The sequence below is a fragment of the Calidris pugnax genome, unplaced genomic scaffold (assembly GCF_001431845.1).
Source record: "Calidris pugnax isolate Ruff unplaced genomic scaffold, ASM143184v1 scaffold146, whole genome shotgun sequence".
In the NCBI taxonomy this organism is placed as follows: Eukaryota; Metazoa; Chordata; class Aves; order Charadriiformes; family Scolopacidae; genus Calidris; species Calidris pugnax.
In genome coordinates this window covers 574,306-592,810 of record NW_015090869.1, presented here as the reverse complement: position 1 = coordinate 592,810, position 18,505 = coordinate 574,306, and the positions used below count along the sequence as shown (strand labels likewise).

The window sequence follows — 18,505 nt, the reverse complement described above, 5'->3', positions numbered from 1 at the left end:
GCAGGGGGCTGTTCCTCCCCAGGTACAGGATATTGCTCTACCCTTGTAGAACTCTATGGTGTTCCTGTCAGCCCACTTCTCCAGCCTGTCGAGGTTCCTCTGGATGGCACCACAGTCCTCTGCGTGTCTGGTCCCCGCCGGGCAAGGGCTGGGAGTGAGGCCAGGGCGGGCTGGGGGTGCGGGCCCGGGAGGGTCCTACGAGGGGACGTTGTGGACGCACAGGCCGGAACCGGCGCTGGCCCCCGCTGCGCCTGGTCGAGACTTGGACCCCTTGGGCAGGGCTGGGCAGGGCGAGAAGGCGGGACAGCGCCGGAGCCGCGCTGGCAGCCCAGGGCCAGGAGCCTTGGTGTGCCGGGGCGCCGCGCTCCTCCTGTGGCGCCGGCCCTGCCCCGCGTCCCTGCCCGCGCCCGCCCTTCTCCTGGCCCCAAGGCGCCGCGGCAGCGGGGGGCCGGGCCGGGCCGGGGCGGGTGTGTTGGGGGCGGGCAGAGGCGTGGTCGCTGCCCCGGCGAGGGCCCGAGGCGTCGGGGCGGGCAGGAGCGGGCTGGTGTGCGGCTCCGCTGGGCTGGTGTGCGGCTCTTGCAGGGCCCGATGGCGGCCGGGCTGGGGCCGTGGCTCCTGGCCCTGGCCTTGGCCTTGTGTCGGGCAGGTGAGAGCCGGGCGGGGAGGGCGGCGAGGCCGGGGCCGGGCCCGGGGCTGTTCCGGCGGCGGGCGCGCTGTCGGCTGGCGCTGGGCTTGGGCGGGGAAGCGGGAAGCGGGAAGCGGGTGGGCGGGAGAGAGAGGGAGAGGCCGTGTCCGTGTCCTTGTCCTTGTCCATGTCCTTATCCGGAGGAGTCTTTCGGGTCTTGGGTGGGTCCTTAGTGTGGGAGCAGGCGCGTGTGAGCGCCGAGGGGGCAGTCGGGGCCTTGTGGCGGGCGCGGGGCTTTGTCGGGAGAGAGGGGGGTGTGGGCTGTGGCTGTGGCGGGGCGGGGGGCGCCGTGTCGGCGGGGGAAGGTGCTGGGGCCGTGGGCGCGCCCTGCCCGGCTGCCTGCGCTCTCCGTCCGCAGGGGTGTGGGCGCAGCTGAGGCTGGTGGAGGCCGGCGGAGGGCTGCGAGCGCCCGGGGACTCCGTGCTCCTCACCTGCCGCGGATCCGACTTCAATTTCGGGAACTATATCCTTTTGTGGTACCGTGAGGCTCCCGGTAGCAGACCCGTGTGGTTGTCCTTCATCAGCAGCCTCTCTGGTGTTATAAAGCATTATGCGGCAGAGGTGCAGGGTCGAGCCACAGTGTCCCGGAACAATTCCCAGTCCGAGTCATCCCTGTCCCTGCACGCCCTGCGCCTGCAGGACTCTGCCCGCTACTTTTGTGCTGTTCACACAGAGACAGGAAATCCATCTGAGCTTTAACAGAAACCTCCTGGCAGGGTCCCAGCTCAGGGTCCCAGCCCAGGGATGTTGTGGAGTAGACGAAGCCATTGCTTGATCTGTTCCTGCCTCTTCCTCTTTGTCTCCTGGCCCTTTCTCAGATGTTAATACTTCTGGCCTGATGGCAAGAAAGGTCACGCTTACCAGGTGAAATGTCCTGGGTTTAGTGACACTTACTTTTCTTCTATTTCGGGGAAAACTGTACTTTTAGAAGACTCTAGTGTCTGAATTAATGAAAATATTAAAGCCATCCAGGCTCTGTGGGATTCAAGGTCTCAGTGTTTTTGAGCCTTGCCAGGTGCAGGGACAGGGAGCAGCGAGGCCTGGGCATTTGACCCAGACTGACCAACATGATTATTTCATACCATAATCATCACATTCAATATAAATTAGAAAAGTTGGCTGCGTAGTTCTCACTCCCTTGATGGCAGCGGTCCAGAGAACTCTTTGCCTTGGTGCCAGACCCCTGACGCCTTCCTTTCCTTTCCATTGCGATTGCAGTGTCAGACTTTTGCTGGCCACTGCTGGGAGTGCACAGCTTCCTACTGATACAATTGGCTGAGCATAATTCTTGTATATCAGATATCTTATATCAGTATTGAATAGAATAATTGTCTAAATGACAATAAATTGTTATGGGATTTCTCAAACCATAACACTGGCACAGATCCGAGTGTCCCAGGGCACCTTGGGTTCCCCTGGCCCTGCATCCCCCTTCTTGTTTTCCCAGACTCAAACTTTCGGTTTGAATGGGTTGCTCTACCCTCTGCGGCTCCTTTTTCCACCACTCTTCCTGGATCTCCTGCCAGGGAGCCTTGTTGGAGCACCCATGAAAAGAGAAGGGAGGGGAAGGATTTTGACAGTGTGTGGAGGGGCAGTGTAGATGGCCATTGTGGAGTGGCTCATGTTCCCCAAACATGGCGGTACCCATCAAAATGGTAACACTGTGTCAGGGCTCCAGATATGTCTCATCATGTGGCTGGTGCTAGGGGAAGCTCTGGCTTCCTTCTGTGTAGGATGAGAATGGAGAAGGCCATTTCCCTGCTCTCCTGAGGAGCTCCAACAGCCTGCTCCCTGCTGAGTCCTGCGCACATGAGTTTTGGAGGATGAGCTGGAGTGCTTGAACCTGCACATGTGCCCCAGAGCTTCAGTGCCAAGCATATCCTGGATCTCCCCTGCCCCTTGCTGCTTTGACACTTGGGGGCATCTAGGAAGGCTTTGATGGGAATAGGCAGCTGGAGACGTGTCAGCACAAAGGAGTGAGTGGAGGAGTAGGGTGCTGGGCCAGAGTGGAGGAAACAGAAAATGGAGCATTTCTGCCCAACGATGCCCAGTGAAAGCAAAGCTGTGCTCAGGGGCTCACGTGCCAGAGCAGCACAGGAGCACCAAAGAACAAGAACCCCATAGGAGGACAACCTGACGTCCCCAGGCTTTGAGAGAAAAGTGGAGAGTGGCTCTACAGCAACATGTCACGTTTTGCCCACCAGAGGTTTTCCTGCCAAACGACCACACTGCAACACATCTTGGAAAGACCAGGTTGAGGATGGCAACAGAGGATCCAAGTCACACTTGCCTGTGAGAAGTCCTTGTCTGTCCTGTGTGCATTCAGAGCAGGATCAAGGACAGGAGAGTGGGTTCCTCACCATCCCATCACAGGAAGGACAAAGGTATTTGTCCCACATGATGCAAAACCTTCTTGATTCGGATATGAAAAATTGGAAAAAAGCTCCTTGTCGAAGGGGAAAAAGGGGGGGACTGAAATATGGTGACTCTTTCCTTGTGAGCCCTGATTCCAGCCACCATCTTGGTTCCTCTGCCCCTCTTAGCTGGATTCAAAGAGTAAAAACCTGTTTCTGGAAGTCATCGGGAAAGTGGCTGTGAAAGGCAAGATGCTCACTGCAACATCGCTTGCATGAACACTATCCCTGACCCTTCCTGAATATTGGAGTGATCATGGCGTGTTCTTCCTCACTGCAGCAGTCACTGGCCAGGTGGCCTTGGAGCAACACGTCAGGGAGCTGACCGTGTGAGAGGGAAATGGAGTCACCTTCCAGTGCAGCATGAGTGGGGGCAGTATGAGCAGCTACTACATGTACTGGTACCGGCAGGGACCAAGTGGCTCTCTGGAATGGATTTACCGGGAAGGTGATGCCTATGGAGAAGGTTTCAAGGATCGGTTTAAGGGATCAGTGGAGAGCTTCCAGAACAGATTCACCCTGCAGATCCAGGCAGCAAAGCAAGGGGATGAAGCAGTGTATTTCTGTGATGCCAGGCTCACCCTGGAGCAGCCCTGCAGCAGAGTGGACCCAAAACTGACTGAGATCAGAGACTTCTCAGCATTCCTTTCCAGCAGGTGCCAACAGAGGTTGGTGTCACGCAGTGGCAGGTGCAGGAAACAGAGCTTTGGTGTGCTTGCAGTAAAAGGCGGTGGAGGGAAGTGTGGGTGAAGGTCTGAGACCGTTTATGATGCAGGAGGATCTATAGTGGGAACTCCAGAGACTGTATAGTGAAGTGCAGGTTATTGCATGTTGCCTGGGCTGATGTCCAAGATGGCTCAGTTTTTCCTCTGTGACTTCATTATAGAGCTGTGGGATGATGGAGATGTGGTGCGGTAGCTCACAGGAGTAGCATTGTGGATGAAGCCAGGCTGTTTAGGAAAGAGAGATCGTAGCTCAGCATGCGTGAGATTGTGGTGAGTGGCTTCTATGGATCTGATCAGTGTGAAATAAACAAGGTGTGTTGAGTTGACCTTGGCTGTCCACCAGGTGTCCACCAAGGCACTCTGTCAGTCTCCCTCTACTTGACAGGGTGCAAAACATCCATTGCAAGGCTCTTGGGTCAAGAAATGGACCAGGAGGTGACCCAGCAATTACTGTCACAGGGCAAACAGACTCAGTTTGTGTAAACAAATTTAATTTATGATCAATTGGATCAGAGTTGGGAAATGAGAACTAAGAACAAATCTAAAACCACCTTCCCACCATTGTACCCTTCCTCCTGATCTCAACTTCACTGCAGGCTTCTCTACCTCTTCCGTCCGAGCAGCACAGGGGGATGGGGAAAGGGGGTTTTGGTCAGTTCATACCACCTCGTTTCAACCCCTGCTTCCTCCTCACGCTCTTCCCCTGCTCCAGTGTGGAGTCTCACCCTCGAGACAGAGCTCTTATGAACCTCATCAGCCATGGGTCCTTTCCATGGGGTGCAGTTCTTAATGAACAGGTTGCTTCAGGCTGGGTCCCCTGTGGGGCACAGGTTCTGCTAGAAAAGCAATTCCAGCGTGGGCTTCTCTCCACAGGACTGCAGCTCCTACCAGGAACCTGCTCTAGCATGAGCTCTCCACAGGGTCACAGCTCCCTACAGGGCGCACCCACCTGCTCTGGTGTGGGGTTCTCCTCAGACTGCAGGGTGGAAATTTGCTCCGCTGTTAAACTCCATGGGTTGTAGGAGGCAATCTGTATCACCACGATGTTCACCACAGGCTGGAGGGGAATCTCTGCCCCAGGGCCTGGAGCACCTCCTCCCCCTCCTTCCTCCCTGACAGGCAGCATGGGTTTGTGATGTGGAAATCATGCTTAATCCAAATTAAAGCCTTCTACAAGGAGACTGGTCTTCATGGATGAGGAGAGAGTGGAGGTTGTGCATTCTGAACTTAGTTACACTTTCAGCTCTCATTACCCTGGAAACATCAGAGACTAAGCTCTTTCCTATGGACTAGAGAAGTGCTCAATGAAATGGGCTGTGCACGTTCCTTGCTCCAGCCTTTCCCCCTGGACCTGGGATTCCTGAAGTACGTTTTTGCTTGTAAAGACTGAGGCAAATAATTGTCATGGTTTAGCCCCAGCCAGTACCAAAGAAAACACATTGTCTTTTTACTCACTGCTCCCCGCCGCTTACCCAGAGACAGCAGGAGAATCAGAAGAATAAGTCAAATCTCATGGGTTGTGATAAAGGCAGTTTAACAGAACAGCGAAGGAGAGAGGAAAACACCACCAGTAATACTGATAGGGGAATATACAAAATACAATCAATGTGCAAATGCTCATCGACATGCCCCCTGCCCCAGCCAGCTCCCTGGCTCTAGACTGAGCATGGTGTCACGTGGTATCCAGTACCCCTTTGGCTAGTCTGGGTCAGGGAAAGTGGCTTTGTCCCATCCCAGCTCCTTGGGAATACTAATGCTACATTGGCTAGAACCAGGACATTCTCCACGCGTTATTCTGTACCATCTACATGATCGCAAGATCTCACACTTTCCAGTGAATTGCCACCATTTTCCCCTGTCTTTGCTATATACATAAATATCCACACAGATCTCATTCCTTCAGCCTATGGGCCATCCCTCTAAAATGTCTTTTGAGTTCATTTAATCCATGACTCTGAGTTCCATGTGTTAGCACAGTCTCTCAGGGCAGGAGGGACGGTGTGTGGTGCTGGACTGTTCCATGCCGTATCTAGGGCTTGTGGCTGGTGCATCTGGAGTGGCTCATGGCCATGGTCCATGGGTTGAAATTGTCGATCTTGAGGAACTTGCTGGACACCAGTTGCTGAGGTCAGTTCTGATCCCATCACTGCTGCATGTTACTCTATTTCATCAAACTTTATCTGTCCTCAGTCTGGGTGATTGTTACTGTCATACAATTGGTAGCAATGATAGTAATGATGACAGACAGTGGCAAGGGTATTTAGCAATTAACATCCTACAATTGGCTATTCTCACCTGAAATCAGATCCCCATGAGGTACACATCGGACCTCCCCATCCTTCCACATCACCCAGCAAGTGCACCCAGGTCCTTGAGCAAAAGCAATGCCATGGATGGGTTTGCCTTTGCCTGAGGTGGGACTAACCCAGACTGTCTTCCCCAACATGTTCTTCATGTGCACTATGGGGACTTTGTCTCCTTTTACAGTAAGTGGAAGTTTTGATTGGGTGGGGCCAGTTTGCTTCGTAGACCCTCTGGTGTTGACTAACCAGGTAGCTTTTGCAAAATGTGTATCCCAGTGCTGGAAGTTCCCACCACCTTCAAACCTTCAAACTGGTCCGTTTTCTCATTCCACGATGTCTAGAGGCAGCTGGATGGCTTTCAGCTCTGAGAACTGGTTCGATTCACCTTGTCCTTCAGTGGCTTCTACAACTGATTGTGTAGGACTCCACACAGCAGCATTCCGCTTTCTGTGCTTTCCCAGCAGTGGGTAGGGCGTATTTCTTCTCAGTTTCTGGATGCTCTTCCACACTTTGGACATCCAGCCCAGCACTGGCGTTTGAGGTGCTAAGAGGAGCTGTGCTTCTGTACTAAATTCTGAAGCAGCTCAAACCCCTTCATGTGCTGCCAGTATCTTTTTCTCTGTTGGAGTACAGCTGACTTGGGATCCTCTGTATCCCTGACTCCTAAACCCTACAGGCTGACCTGTTGCTTTCTTCCAGGGGATCCAGATAGGGCCATTCTCCCTGACACACAAGAGGCCTCCCAGAAGCAACCAGTCAACTGGTCCAAAGGGGACACATGTTATTCCTCATCCTTCCAAAGCCAGGTACAACCTCATCACATGTGCAGTACCTGTATCTGCAGCTTTACAGAAGAACCATAAGATCTAACAGAAGACATAACGCCATAAAAATAGCGAACGTACCCAAGCTGAATAGCTCTCCCAAGCCCTCTGTGTGCTACAGTTTGACCCACGCATATGACTTGTGTATCACTTTCATATTTCTCTCTTGATTTCCAGGTTTGAAGCTTGTAGCCAAAAGAGGACAGTGAGTTTTCCTCAACATTCATGTAAAAAGCTGTTTTTTACAGCGAAGTCTGAGTTTCAGTTTTGCTCTTAGCTCTGGTACATGTCACCTGCAAAGACCAGAATGTGCCGTCCCAGGAAAACATTACCCTCCTTTGCTTAAAGAGCAAATTTCTGGTGAAGTTGTCCACCACAACCACTGGGTCCTTTACTGACAATGCGCTTCCTTGCAGGGCAGCCCCCAGCCTGGCCTGGTGCAGGGGGCTGTTCCTCCCCAGGTACAGGATATTGCTCTACCCTTGTAGAACTCTATGGTGTTCCTGTCAGCCCACTTCTCCAGCCTGTCGAGGTTCCTCTGGATGGCACCACAGTCCTCTGCGTGTCTGGTCCCCGCCGGGCAAGGGCTGGGAGTGAGGCCAGGGCGGACTGGGGGTGCGGGCCCGGGAGGGTCCTACGAGGCGACGTTGTGGACGCACAGGCCGGAACCGGCGCTGGCCCCCGCTGCGCCTGGTCGAGACTTGGACCCCTTGGGCAGGGCTGGGCAGGGCGAGAAGGCGGGACAGCGCCGGAGCCGCGCTGGCAGCCCAGGGCCAGGAGCCTTGGTGTGCCGGGGCGCCGCGCTCCTCCTGTGGCGCCGGCCCTGCCCCGCGTCCCTGCCCGCGCCCGCCCTTCTCCTGGCCCGAAGGCGCCGCGGCAGCGGGGGGCCGGGCCGGGCCGGGGCGGGTGTGTTGGGGGCGGGCAGAGGCGTGGTCGCTGCCCCGGCGAGGGCCCGAGGCGTCGGGGCGGGCAGGAGCGGGCTGGTGTGCGGCTCCGCTGGGCTGGTGTGCGGCTCTTGCAGGGCCCGATGGCGGCCGGGCTGGGGCCGTGGCTCCTGGCCTTGGCCTTGGCCTTGTGTCGGGCAGGTGAGAGCCGGGCGGGGAGGGCGGCGAGGCCGGGGCCGGGCCCGGGGCTGTTCCGGCGGCGGGCGCGCTGTCGGCTGGCGCTGGGCTTGGGCGGGGAAGCGGGAAGCGGGAAGCGGGTGGGCGGGAGAGAGAGGGAGAGGCCGTGTCCGTGTCCTTGTCCTTGTCCATGTCCTTATCCGGAGGAGTCTTTCGGGTCTTGGGTGGGTCCTTAGTGTGGGAGCAGGCGCGTGTGAGCGCCGAGGGGGCAGTCGGGGCCTTGTGGCGGGCGCGGGGCTTTGTCGGGAGAGAGGGGGGTGTGGGCTGTGGCTGTGGCGGGGCGGGGGGCGCCGTGTCGGCGGGGGAAGGTGCTGGGGCCGTGGGCGCGCCCTGCCCGGCTGCCTGCGCTCTCCGTCCGCAGGGGTGTGGGCGCAGCTGAGGCTGGTGGAGGCCGGCGGAGGGCTGCGAGCGCCCGGGGACTCCGTGCAACTCTCCTGCCGCGGATCCGGCTTCAATTTCGCGGGTTATGCAGTTCGTTGGTACCGCCAGACACCCGGTGGCAGTCTCGAGTGGGTGTCCTATATCAGCAAACCATCGGGCAGTACAAAGAGGTACGGTGCTGCAGTAGAGGGTCGCGCCACGGTGGCCCGTAACAATTCCCATTCCGAGTCATCTCTGTCCCTGCGTGTCCTGCACCCCCGAGATTCTTCCCGCTACTTCTGTGCTGTTCCCACGGAGACAGGAAATGCAGCTGAGCTTTAACAGAAACTTGCCGGGGTCCAGCCCATGGTGCAAGATCATGGGGCAGGAGAGTGTTGTGGTGTGTGTGGGGTCACTCAGATCTGTTTCCAGCAGTCAGGGGTGATCGCAGGTGTTCCTGGCCTTTCCTGTACACTGCAGGATTATTTTTTTTTTTGTTGTTGCCAATTAAAATACAGTGTAATGGAGAGATCATAAACATTCATCTGTATTGCTCCATCTGGATGCACATAAATCTATGAGACCTGCTGAGATTCATCCCAGGCAGGAGAATCACAGTATCACAGAATGGTTAGAGTTGAATGGGACCTGAAAGCTCATCTAGTTCCAATGTCCGTGCTGTGGGCTGGGACATCTTTCACAGGCAAGACTCACCTGCTGCTAGACCGGGTTGCTCGAAGCCCCATCCAATCTGGGCTTGAACAGCTCCAGGAATATGGCATCCAGAGCTTCTCGGGCAACCTGGGCCAGAATCTCACCACCCACAGAGTAAAAAAAATTTTTCCTGATGAATTAAAGAATAAAGCCAGGTATGACTTAGCAAATGTAGCCTGACTGACCACAAACAGGGGCCTGCAACCCCTGCAGAGCAACGATAAGGGATAAGACAAGAAGGTAGGCATGTAGGGAGTAATCCTGAGACCAGCACAATGTTATCTTATCTCTGACAAATGGGGGGCCCAAAGGTATGTTAATGAATTACTGGAAGGATATTTTGAAGCAGTAAAACAGTCATGTAAACCTTGCTGGGAAATAGGGGATTCAAAGAAGGAACCCAGCTGTCTTGAGAAGGTGAAAAGTGCACAGCGAGGAAGACATACGGCCTTCATCCCGAGACCCCTGCCCACGACCACCAGGAAGCACTGCGCATGAGCAACTGGGAGGAATTAAAGGCGGACACTCATTATAATAAAGACTGCCCTTTCGGGGACAGGTTGTGAATATGTATAGGCGCCTTATGAATAGGGAATACTTCATTGTATAAGTTCAAGAGAAATGTCTCAGGTGGCACGCACATTTGGAGGAGCGATCCCCTGTGCGTCCAGCGCTGCAATAAAGGATCCCTGCTTAATAGTCATCCCGGCTATCGAGTCCTGATTTCGTCTTTCACAGCATCACTAATATCTGGTCTAAATCTCCTTTCTTTCAATTTAAAGCCATTACCCCTCATCCTATTGGTCCACTCCCTGATAACAAGTCCATCCCCACCTTTCCTGTATTCCCCCTTTAGATACTGGAGGGCTGCTATAAGGTCTCCCCAGAGGCTTCTCTTGTTCAGGTTAAACAACTGGAGCTCTTACAGCCTGTCTTCACAGGAGAGGTGCTCCAGCCCTCTGATTATCTTTGTGGCCTTCCCCTGGATTTGCTCCAACAGGCCCATGTCATTCTTATGCCCTTCTGGGGACTCCAGGGCTGGACTTAGTGCTCCAGGTGGGTCTCTCAAGAGTGGAGTAGAGGGGTAGAATTCCCTCCCTTGCCCTGCTGGCCACACTGCTGGTGATGCAGCCCATGATATGGTTGGCTTTCTGGGCTGCCAAGTGCACATTGCCAGGTGTGTAGAGCTGCTTATCCATGAACACTCCCAAGTCCTTCTCCTCAGGGCTGCTCTCAATCTATTCTATGCCCAGCCAGTATTTGTGCTTGGGATTGCCCTGACCCACATGGCACTGGGCCTTGTTTCTCATGGGGCAACTTCTCAAGCCTGTCCAGGACCTTCTTGATCCCTCCCCTTCCTTCTCTCTTCTTCTCTGTTTTACCCAAAGACCAGCACACCTAAGTCCCCCACACAGACCACGCTGGGCAGCACTGCTCAGTCTGTTGCCTGCTGCCTTTTCACTACCCACAAACATTGTTTTCTCATGCAGATTTACCCTTCAAACTCCAGCACCACAGCTGATAGTCCAGAGAGGAAAGCAAGACTTCCTCAAGATTCCCACACAAGAAGACAACTCAGGAGGTCAGTGGGAGAGAAGGGAACTCTGCGGCAGTGAATTTATCATGAAAAAGGAACCAGGAAGGACAAAAATGGGCCTTCCAATCTGCATGGGAGGTTTTCACTTTTGGGGTCCTCACAGACGTGGGAGGATTGAAGAGGCACCTCACAGAAAGTCTGAGATTTTGGTATTTCCCCCTTGGTCTTGTCTGGCTCACACCTGTGTGGATGCTTTGTCATATTCTGGGGTGTGATTATGAGCTTCTCTCCCAGGCCTGAGAATACACCGGGGCAAGACCTTCTGTGACTGTGTGTTTGCAGCTGCCAAACCCCAAAGACCATGGGAGCTTCTCTGCGGCATCATGGTCCACAGTCCCTGCACGCTCTCCGAAGCAGAGAAGCCAGCGAGCAGCCCAGCAGCCTTTTGTCATCGTTGGGCCAGTCATGGCTTTCAGAAGTTGGCTGTTTCTGGTTTGTAGCAGCCAGTTAGGTCCTTTGACATAGAGAGACTGTGTCATCCCATCCCATCCCAGCATCCAATGCTCTACAAACTGACAATGCTGCTCAGGCAGCTGCTTGCCGTCTGGCAGATGGGGATGCCAATGTGTGGGTTTGCTGTGCCACCATCAGACTGACCAGTTATGAGCACGATTTGAGAGTCCAGAGGCTTAGGGAGCCCCTCCCAAGCCTCACACTCCAGACGCCTCTCACTTCATGCCATGTTTTTCATGCTCTGAGTCAACTGCTAGCAGAAATTCTGACCTGTTTGGACTCTGTGCAGAATTAGGGGCACTTATGATCCGGAACCCAAGATAAGGAGATATTTGTTTCCTTTCCAGGACTTTCCCCTGTGAAAAGGGCAGCCGTAGGATGATGAGGCATAACACGTGGCATACGAATGTTCTAATTATGGGAACTGTGTTGGCACCCTCAGATGCCTAACTGTATCCAAGATCTAGCAGTGGTCCAGCAAAACCTGTGCCTATGGTATGTCATTGGTCAGATGTCTCTCTGCTGAGCTGCAACACAGAAGTGTCTCTTCCTTCCTCTGCCTCCAGTTTCATGCTCTTCTTTCAGACTGAGCGAGAGGTGAAAGAGTAGCATGAGTTGGATGAGCCAGCTAATGCAGAAACGTAGCAGTTTCCCAGCAGCTGCAGCAAAGACAGTGACATGCCCTGGGGCAGATGTCCTGTGGGTGGCTCCTCTCGGCTCTTCCCCTGTGTTTTGGAGGCTGCGTTCATCCTGCAACAGGGAAATGTGCAGCACGGCACATTGTGGAAGTGCCTGAGCTACGCGCAGCCCAAGAGAAGCCTGTGCTCACTGTGGCACGCACATTTGGAGGAGCGATCCCCTGTGCGTCCAGCGCTGCAATAAAGGATCCCTGCTTAATAGTCATCCCGGCTATCGAGTCCTGATTTCGTCTTTCACAGCATCACTAATATCTGGTCTAAATCTCCTTTCTTTCAATTTAAAGCCATTACCCCTCATCCTATTGGTCCACTCCCTGATAACAAGTCCATCCCCACCTTTCCTGTATTCCCCCTTTAGATACTGGAGGGCTGCTATAAGGTCTCCCCAGGGCTTTTCTTGTTCAGGTTAAACAACCGGAGCTCTTACAGCCTGTCTTCACAGGAGAGGTGCTCCAGCCCTCTGATTATCTTTGTGGCCTTCCCCTGGATTTGCTCCAACAGGCCCATGTCATTCTTATGCCCTTCTGGGGACTCCAGGGCTGGACTTAGTGCTCCAGGTGGGTCTCTCAAGAGTGGAGTAGAGGGGTAGAATTCCCTCCCTTGCCCTGCTGGCCACACTGCTGGTGATGCAGCCCATGATATGGTTGGCTTTCTGGGCTGCCAAGTGCACATTGCCAGGTGTGTAGAGCTGCTTATCCATGAACACTCCCAAGTCCTTCTCCTCAGGGCTGCTCTCAATCTATTCTATGCCCAGCCAGTATTTGTGCTTGGGATTGCCCTGACCCACATGGCACTGGGCCTTGTTTCTCATGGGGCAACTTCTCAAGCCTGTCCAGGACCCTCTTGATCCCCCCCCTTCCCTTCTCTCTTCTTCTCTGTTTTACCCAAAGACCAGCACACCTAAGTCCCCCACACAGACCACGCTGGGCAGCACTGCTCAGTCTGTTGCCTGCTGCCTTTTCACTACCCACAAACATTGTTTTCTCATGCAGATTTACCCTTCAAACTCCAGCACCACAGCTGATAGTCCAGAGAGGAAAGCAAGACTTCCTCAAGATTCCCACACAAGAAGACAACTCAGGAGGTCAGTGGGAGAGAAGGGAACTCTGCGGCAGTGAATTTATCATGAAAAAGGAACCAGGAAGGACAAAAATGGGCCTTCCAATCTGCATGGGAGGTTTTCACTTTTGGGGTCCTCACAGACGTGGGAGGATTGAAGAGGCACCTCACAGAAAGTCTGAGATTTTGGTATTTCCCCCTTGGTCTTGTCTGGCTCACACCTGTGTGGATGCTTTGTCATATTCTGGGGTGTGATTATGAGCTTCTCTCCCAGGCCTGAGAATACACCGGGGCAAGACCTTCTGTGACTGTGTGTTTGCAGCTGCCAAACCCCAAAGACCATGGGAGCTTCTCTGCGGCATCATGGTCCACAGTCCCTGCACGCTCTCCGAAGCAGAGAAGCCAGTGAGCAGCCCAGCAGCCTTTTGTCATCGTTGGGCCAGTCATGGCTTTCAGAAGTTGGCTGTTTCTGGTTTGTAGCAGCCAGTTAGGTCCTTTGACATAGAGAGACTGTGTCATCCCATCCCATCCCAGCATCCAATGCTCTACAAACTGACAATGCTGCTCAGGCAGCTGCTTGCCGTCTGGCAGATGGGGATGCCAATGTGTGGGTTTGCTGTGCCACCATCAGACTGACCAGTTATGAGCACGATTTGAGAGTCCAGAGGCTTAGGGAGCCCCTCCCAAGCCTCACACTCCAGACGCCTCTCACTTCATGCCATGTTTTTCATGCTCTGAGTCAACTGCTAGCAGAAATTCTGACCTGTTTGGACTCTGTGCAGAATTAGGGGCACTTATGATCCGGAACCCAAGATAAGGAGATATTTGTTTCCTTTCCAGGACTTTCCCCTGTGAAAAGGGCAGCCGTAGGATGATGAGGCATAACACGTGGCATACGAATGTTCTAATTATGGGAACTGTGTTGGCACCCTCAGATGCCTAACTGTATCCAAGATCTAGCAGTGGTCCAGCAAAACCTGTGCCTATGGTATGTCATTGGTCAGATGTCTCTCTGCTGAGCTGCGACACAGAAGTGTCTCTTCCTTCCTCTGCCTCCAGTTTCATGCTCTTCTTTCAGACTGAGCGAAAGGTGAAAGAGTAGCATGAGTTGGATGAGCCAGCTAATGCAGAAACGTAGCAGTTTCCCAGCAAGCTGCAGCTGTTAGCAAAAACAGGACCATGCCCTGGGGCAGATGTCATGTGGGTGGCACCTCTCGGCTCTTCCCCTGTGATTTGGAGGCTGTGTTCATCCTGCAACAGGGAAATGTGCAGCACAGCACGTTGTGGAAGTGCCTGAGCTATGTGCAGCACAACCTGTCTCAGGTCACCTTATTAGGCGGACTGCCAAGAGTCCCCTGGAGAAAAGCCTTCTGGTGTTCATCCTGCAACAGGGAAATGTGCAGCACAGCACGTTGTGGAAGTGCCTGAGCTATGTGCAGCACAACCTGTCTCAGGTCACCTTATTAGGCGGACTGCCAAGAGTCCCCTGGAGAAAAGCCTTCTGGTTATGACCACTCCAGGCACCCAAACCCTTGGAATTTACAAAGGGCCCTGCCCACTTCCACCATTTCCACTCGGACTGTTGCCCTGTGCTGGTTGGAGGGAAGCAGCAGATAACCATCCCTGCTGGTTTTCAGGAACATTGCAGGATGGCAAGATGCAACCAAGGAGATCTGCCATGCAGGGATGAGCAGGGCATGTACTGCTCCTGTGATACACTTAAAAGTCCAGCTGATGATATATTCTTGTGGCCTTGTACAGGCAGCGTCCCTTTGGGCCCACAGAGCACATGCTGCCGAGGAAGGGCTGGGGAGCCTCCTGCAGCCACACAGGTCCTGTTGCCCATGGGAAGCTTTTCCCCCCAGGACAACCACCATTGAAGTAGACAGGGCATTTCCACATGGGAGCTGAGGGCGACTCTCTAGTATCCTGGCAGGACTGACAGGAAGAGAGGCCCAAGGGTGCCCTGACAATGCCAACTACTTGCCCTCTACCACCTCTCAGGTTTCAGGTTCAGGGGAACAACAGGGTTGTGCCCAGGTCATGAAGTGGGGTAAGAGTGTGCCTGTCACTGGTGGCAGAGGCAAAGGGAGGGCGATTGTGGGCAAAGACATGGGAAGGTGAGATTGTGAGAAACACCGACTCACATCTTAGAATTTAAAGAGGACAAAGTTACCGAAGCAAAGGTTAAAAAAATAATAATTTATTAATACGAAACAGCACTGAATTGGGTGCACCAAAAATAGATGCACGATGATCTTTTAGCTTTCAGGTATTTTATACCTTTATCCCGGACGCTTGAGTTTCTGTCTCCCTTCTCATTGGCTGAGAAGTTGGAGCTCACATTCTTCCCGACCGCTTGACCGTATTACAGGCTTATTTTGCACTTTTTCCCATATAAGACACACATACACCTATTCTACGAAATCATTATCCTAAACACACCTTTGATTAGTTGATTATGCTACACGTTATTTCAGAGTCTTTGCTACCATCTACTTGGCAGATTTACCAGACTGGTTTCTTTGGCCTTATTGATACTCCCCTACCCTCTGGGTTTTTGTGTTGAAGGCCATGTTCCAGTTTGTTTCTCTTCACCTGGATAACGCTCTGCGAACAAGGATCCCTTGACAGACCAAGGGCATGTCTGGGGATTAATTGGATACAATTTATTAGACTCTACTATTACTAAGGCTTCTTTGTTAGTACTATCACACTAACAATGATACATCAATTAGCTGAAGCAAAACTTAGCTTATTTCCCACAAGATGAAGCAGTTCTGGCTTGGAGGACTCCCGTGTCCCTGGGGTTAGTTCTCATCCTAGGTAAGCATGTTTGGGGATCCATTTCCTGGGGACCCAAGCATATCCCTGCAGTTGCTGCCCCTCCCTGGCAGCATCTCCCACTCCCCACCTCTGCTGTTTTCTCGGTGTGGAACGGACAGGGGACACAGAGAGATAGCATTGGACCCAACGGGACTGTCATGAAGCTCGGTGGGAGAGAAGGAAAAGAAGAGGCTGCAAGAGGTGGGATAGAAGATTAGGAGGTGGGGGCGGGGTGGGCATCGCGTACCTCTGTGGTGTGGAAAGGAGAAGCGGGGGGTGCAAGTGGGTAGAAGTTGTGGGATGATTTCTGCACTGTGCCTTTTGTCTCCACGGGCAGGGGCTGGGAGTGAGGCCAGGGCAGGCTGAAGGTGCGGAGGGTCCTACGAGGCGACGCTGTGGGACGACAGCCCGGCCCTGACAATAGGGATCGGTCTCGGACTTGCTCAAGCTGAGCCTGGCCAAGGCTTGGACGCCCTTGGGCAGGGCTGGGCAGGGTGAGAAGGCGGGACAGCGCTGGAGCCGCGCTGGCAGCCCAGGGCCAGGAGCCTTGGTGTGCCGGGGCGCCGCGCTCCTCCTGTGGCGCCGGCCCTGCCCCGCGTCCCTGCCCGCGCCCGCCCTTCTCCTGGCCCGAAGGCGCCGCGGTAGCCTTTTCCCCTTTTACAGTTTCCCCTTTTACAGTCAGCGGGAACTTCACCGGACTGCTATGACTTGCTGAATATGATGGATAGTGGCTTGGCAACTTCATCTGCCATTTCCCTCATGTCCTCCGATGCATCTCATCAGGTCCCATGGAGCTGTTCGCCTTCAGCTTCCTTAGATGGTCTGGAACCTCGTCTTCTTAAGTGCACACTTCCACATTCTCCCGGTCCCTGCCTTTGCTTTGTGCAACTTCAGTGCTGTTACTTAGAGCACTATCACAGCAAAAAAGTTTTTGAGCACCTCAGCCTTGTCCATATCCTGTGTGACCAGGTCTCCCATTTTCTTCTGGAGAGGTCCCACATTTTCCCTAGTCTTCCTTTTGAATATCAGCTTTTCTTGTTACCCTTGATGTCACTGTCCAGATTTAACTCTATCTGGGCCTTAGCTTTCCTAACCTATCCCTGGCTGCTCGGACAGTTTCTCTGTATTCATCCTCGGAATTATTAAAAAAACACTTGAGACACAACATAGTCATTTGTCATGGCCACCATGGGTTCATAAGGGGAAAGTCCTTCTTTTGTAGGAAGAAGAAATACAATTGGATTCTACATGTTGAAAAGATGTGAAGCTGTGTGAGGGAAAGTTCAGATTGGACATTAGGAAAAGGTTTTTCACTTACAGGGTCGTCAGTGACTGGAACAGACTGTCAAAGCTCAAGGAGCCTCTGGACGAGACTCTTAGTCGCATGGATTAGTGTTAGGTAGTGCTGCAAGGAGCAGGGAGTTGGCATCAATGATCCTTGTGGCCCCCTTCCAATCTGAGATAGTCTATGATTCTTAGCCACTAGAGCATGCCCTGAAGTGCACATCTACACGTTTCTGAAATACCTCCAGGGATGGTGACTCAGCCACCTCCCTGTTCCGCCTGACCACTCTTTCATTAAAGTAGTTCTTCCTAATATCTAATCTAAACCTTCCCTGCCACAACTTCAGACCATTTTCTCTGGTCCTGACATTCTTCACTTGGGACAAGAGGCTAACACCCACCTCTCCACAATGTCCTTTCAGGTAGTTTCACTGAATTTCACTGATTTTTTTTAGAGTTGGAAGGGACCAACTCCCCTGCTAAAGCAGGATTGCCTAGAGCTTGTCAGAGCATGTTACTCAGGACTGCATCCAGGGGGGTCTTGAAAATCTCCAAAGAAGGGGACTCCACAACCTCCCTGGGCAGCTTGTTCCAGGGCTCTGTCACCCTTACTGTGAAGAAGTTTTTCCTCATATTTGAGTGGAACCTCTTATGTTCCAACTTGTGCCCGTTGCCCTTTGACCTCTCGCTGGGAACCACTGAAAAGACTCTGACTCCCTCCTCCTTCAACCCACCCTTGAGATACTTGTAAGCATTAATAAGGTCTCCCCTCAGCCTTCTCTTCTCCAGACTAGAGTGTCCCAGCTCTCTCAGTCTTTCTTCATAAGGGAGATGCTCCAATCCTTGAATCATCTTTGTTGCCCTTCGCTGGACTCTTTCCAGTAGTTCCCTGTCCCTCTTGAACTGGGGAGCCCAGAACTGGACGCAGTATTCCAGTTGTGGCCTTACCAGTGCAGAGTAGAGGGGGAGAATGACTTCCCTTGACCTGCTGGCCACACTCTTCCCTATGCAGCCCAGGATTCCATTGGCCTTCCTGGCCACAAGAGCACACTGCTTGCTCATTGTCATTTTGCTGTCCACCAGGACCCCTAGATCTTTCTCTTCAGAAGTTGTCTCCAGCCCCAGTCTCTCTACCCCTAACCTGTATTGGTGCCTGACATTCTTATTCCCTAGGTGCAGGACCCTACACTTTCCCTGTTGAACCTCATGAGGTTCTTCCTTGCCCAGCTCTCCAGCCTGTCCAAGTCTCACTGGACGGCAGCACAGCACTCTGGGGTGTCAGCCACCCCTCCCAGTTTGGTATCATCAGAGAACTTGCTGAGGATACACTCTGTCCCTTCGTTCAGGTCATTGATGAATATGTTGAACAGCACTGGACCAAGTATTGACCCCTGGGGGACACCACTGGTGACAGGCTTCCAACTTGAACCTGCTCCATTAAT

At 53.4% G+C, this 18,505-nt stretch overlaps 2 gene segments (V, D, J or C); both read left to right on the top strand.

The window, feature by feature from the left end:
- The first annotated feature begins 3 nt into the window (after positions 1–3).
- Positions 4–2,446, top strand: LOC106890110. The segment is given in 2 exon segments: positions 4–646; positions 1,044–2,446. Coding segments are annotated over 2 exon segments (399 nt in total).
- A 1,289-nt stretch (positions 2,447–3,735) lies between these two features.
- Positions 3,736–18,505, top strand: part of LOC106890108 — a 54,481-nt gene continuing 39,711 nt past the window's right edge.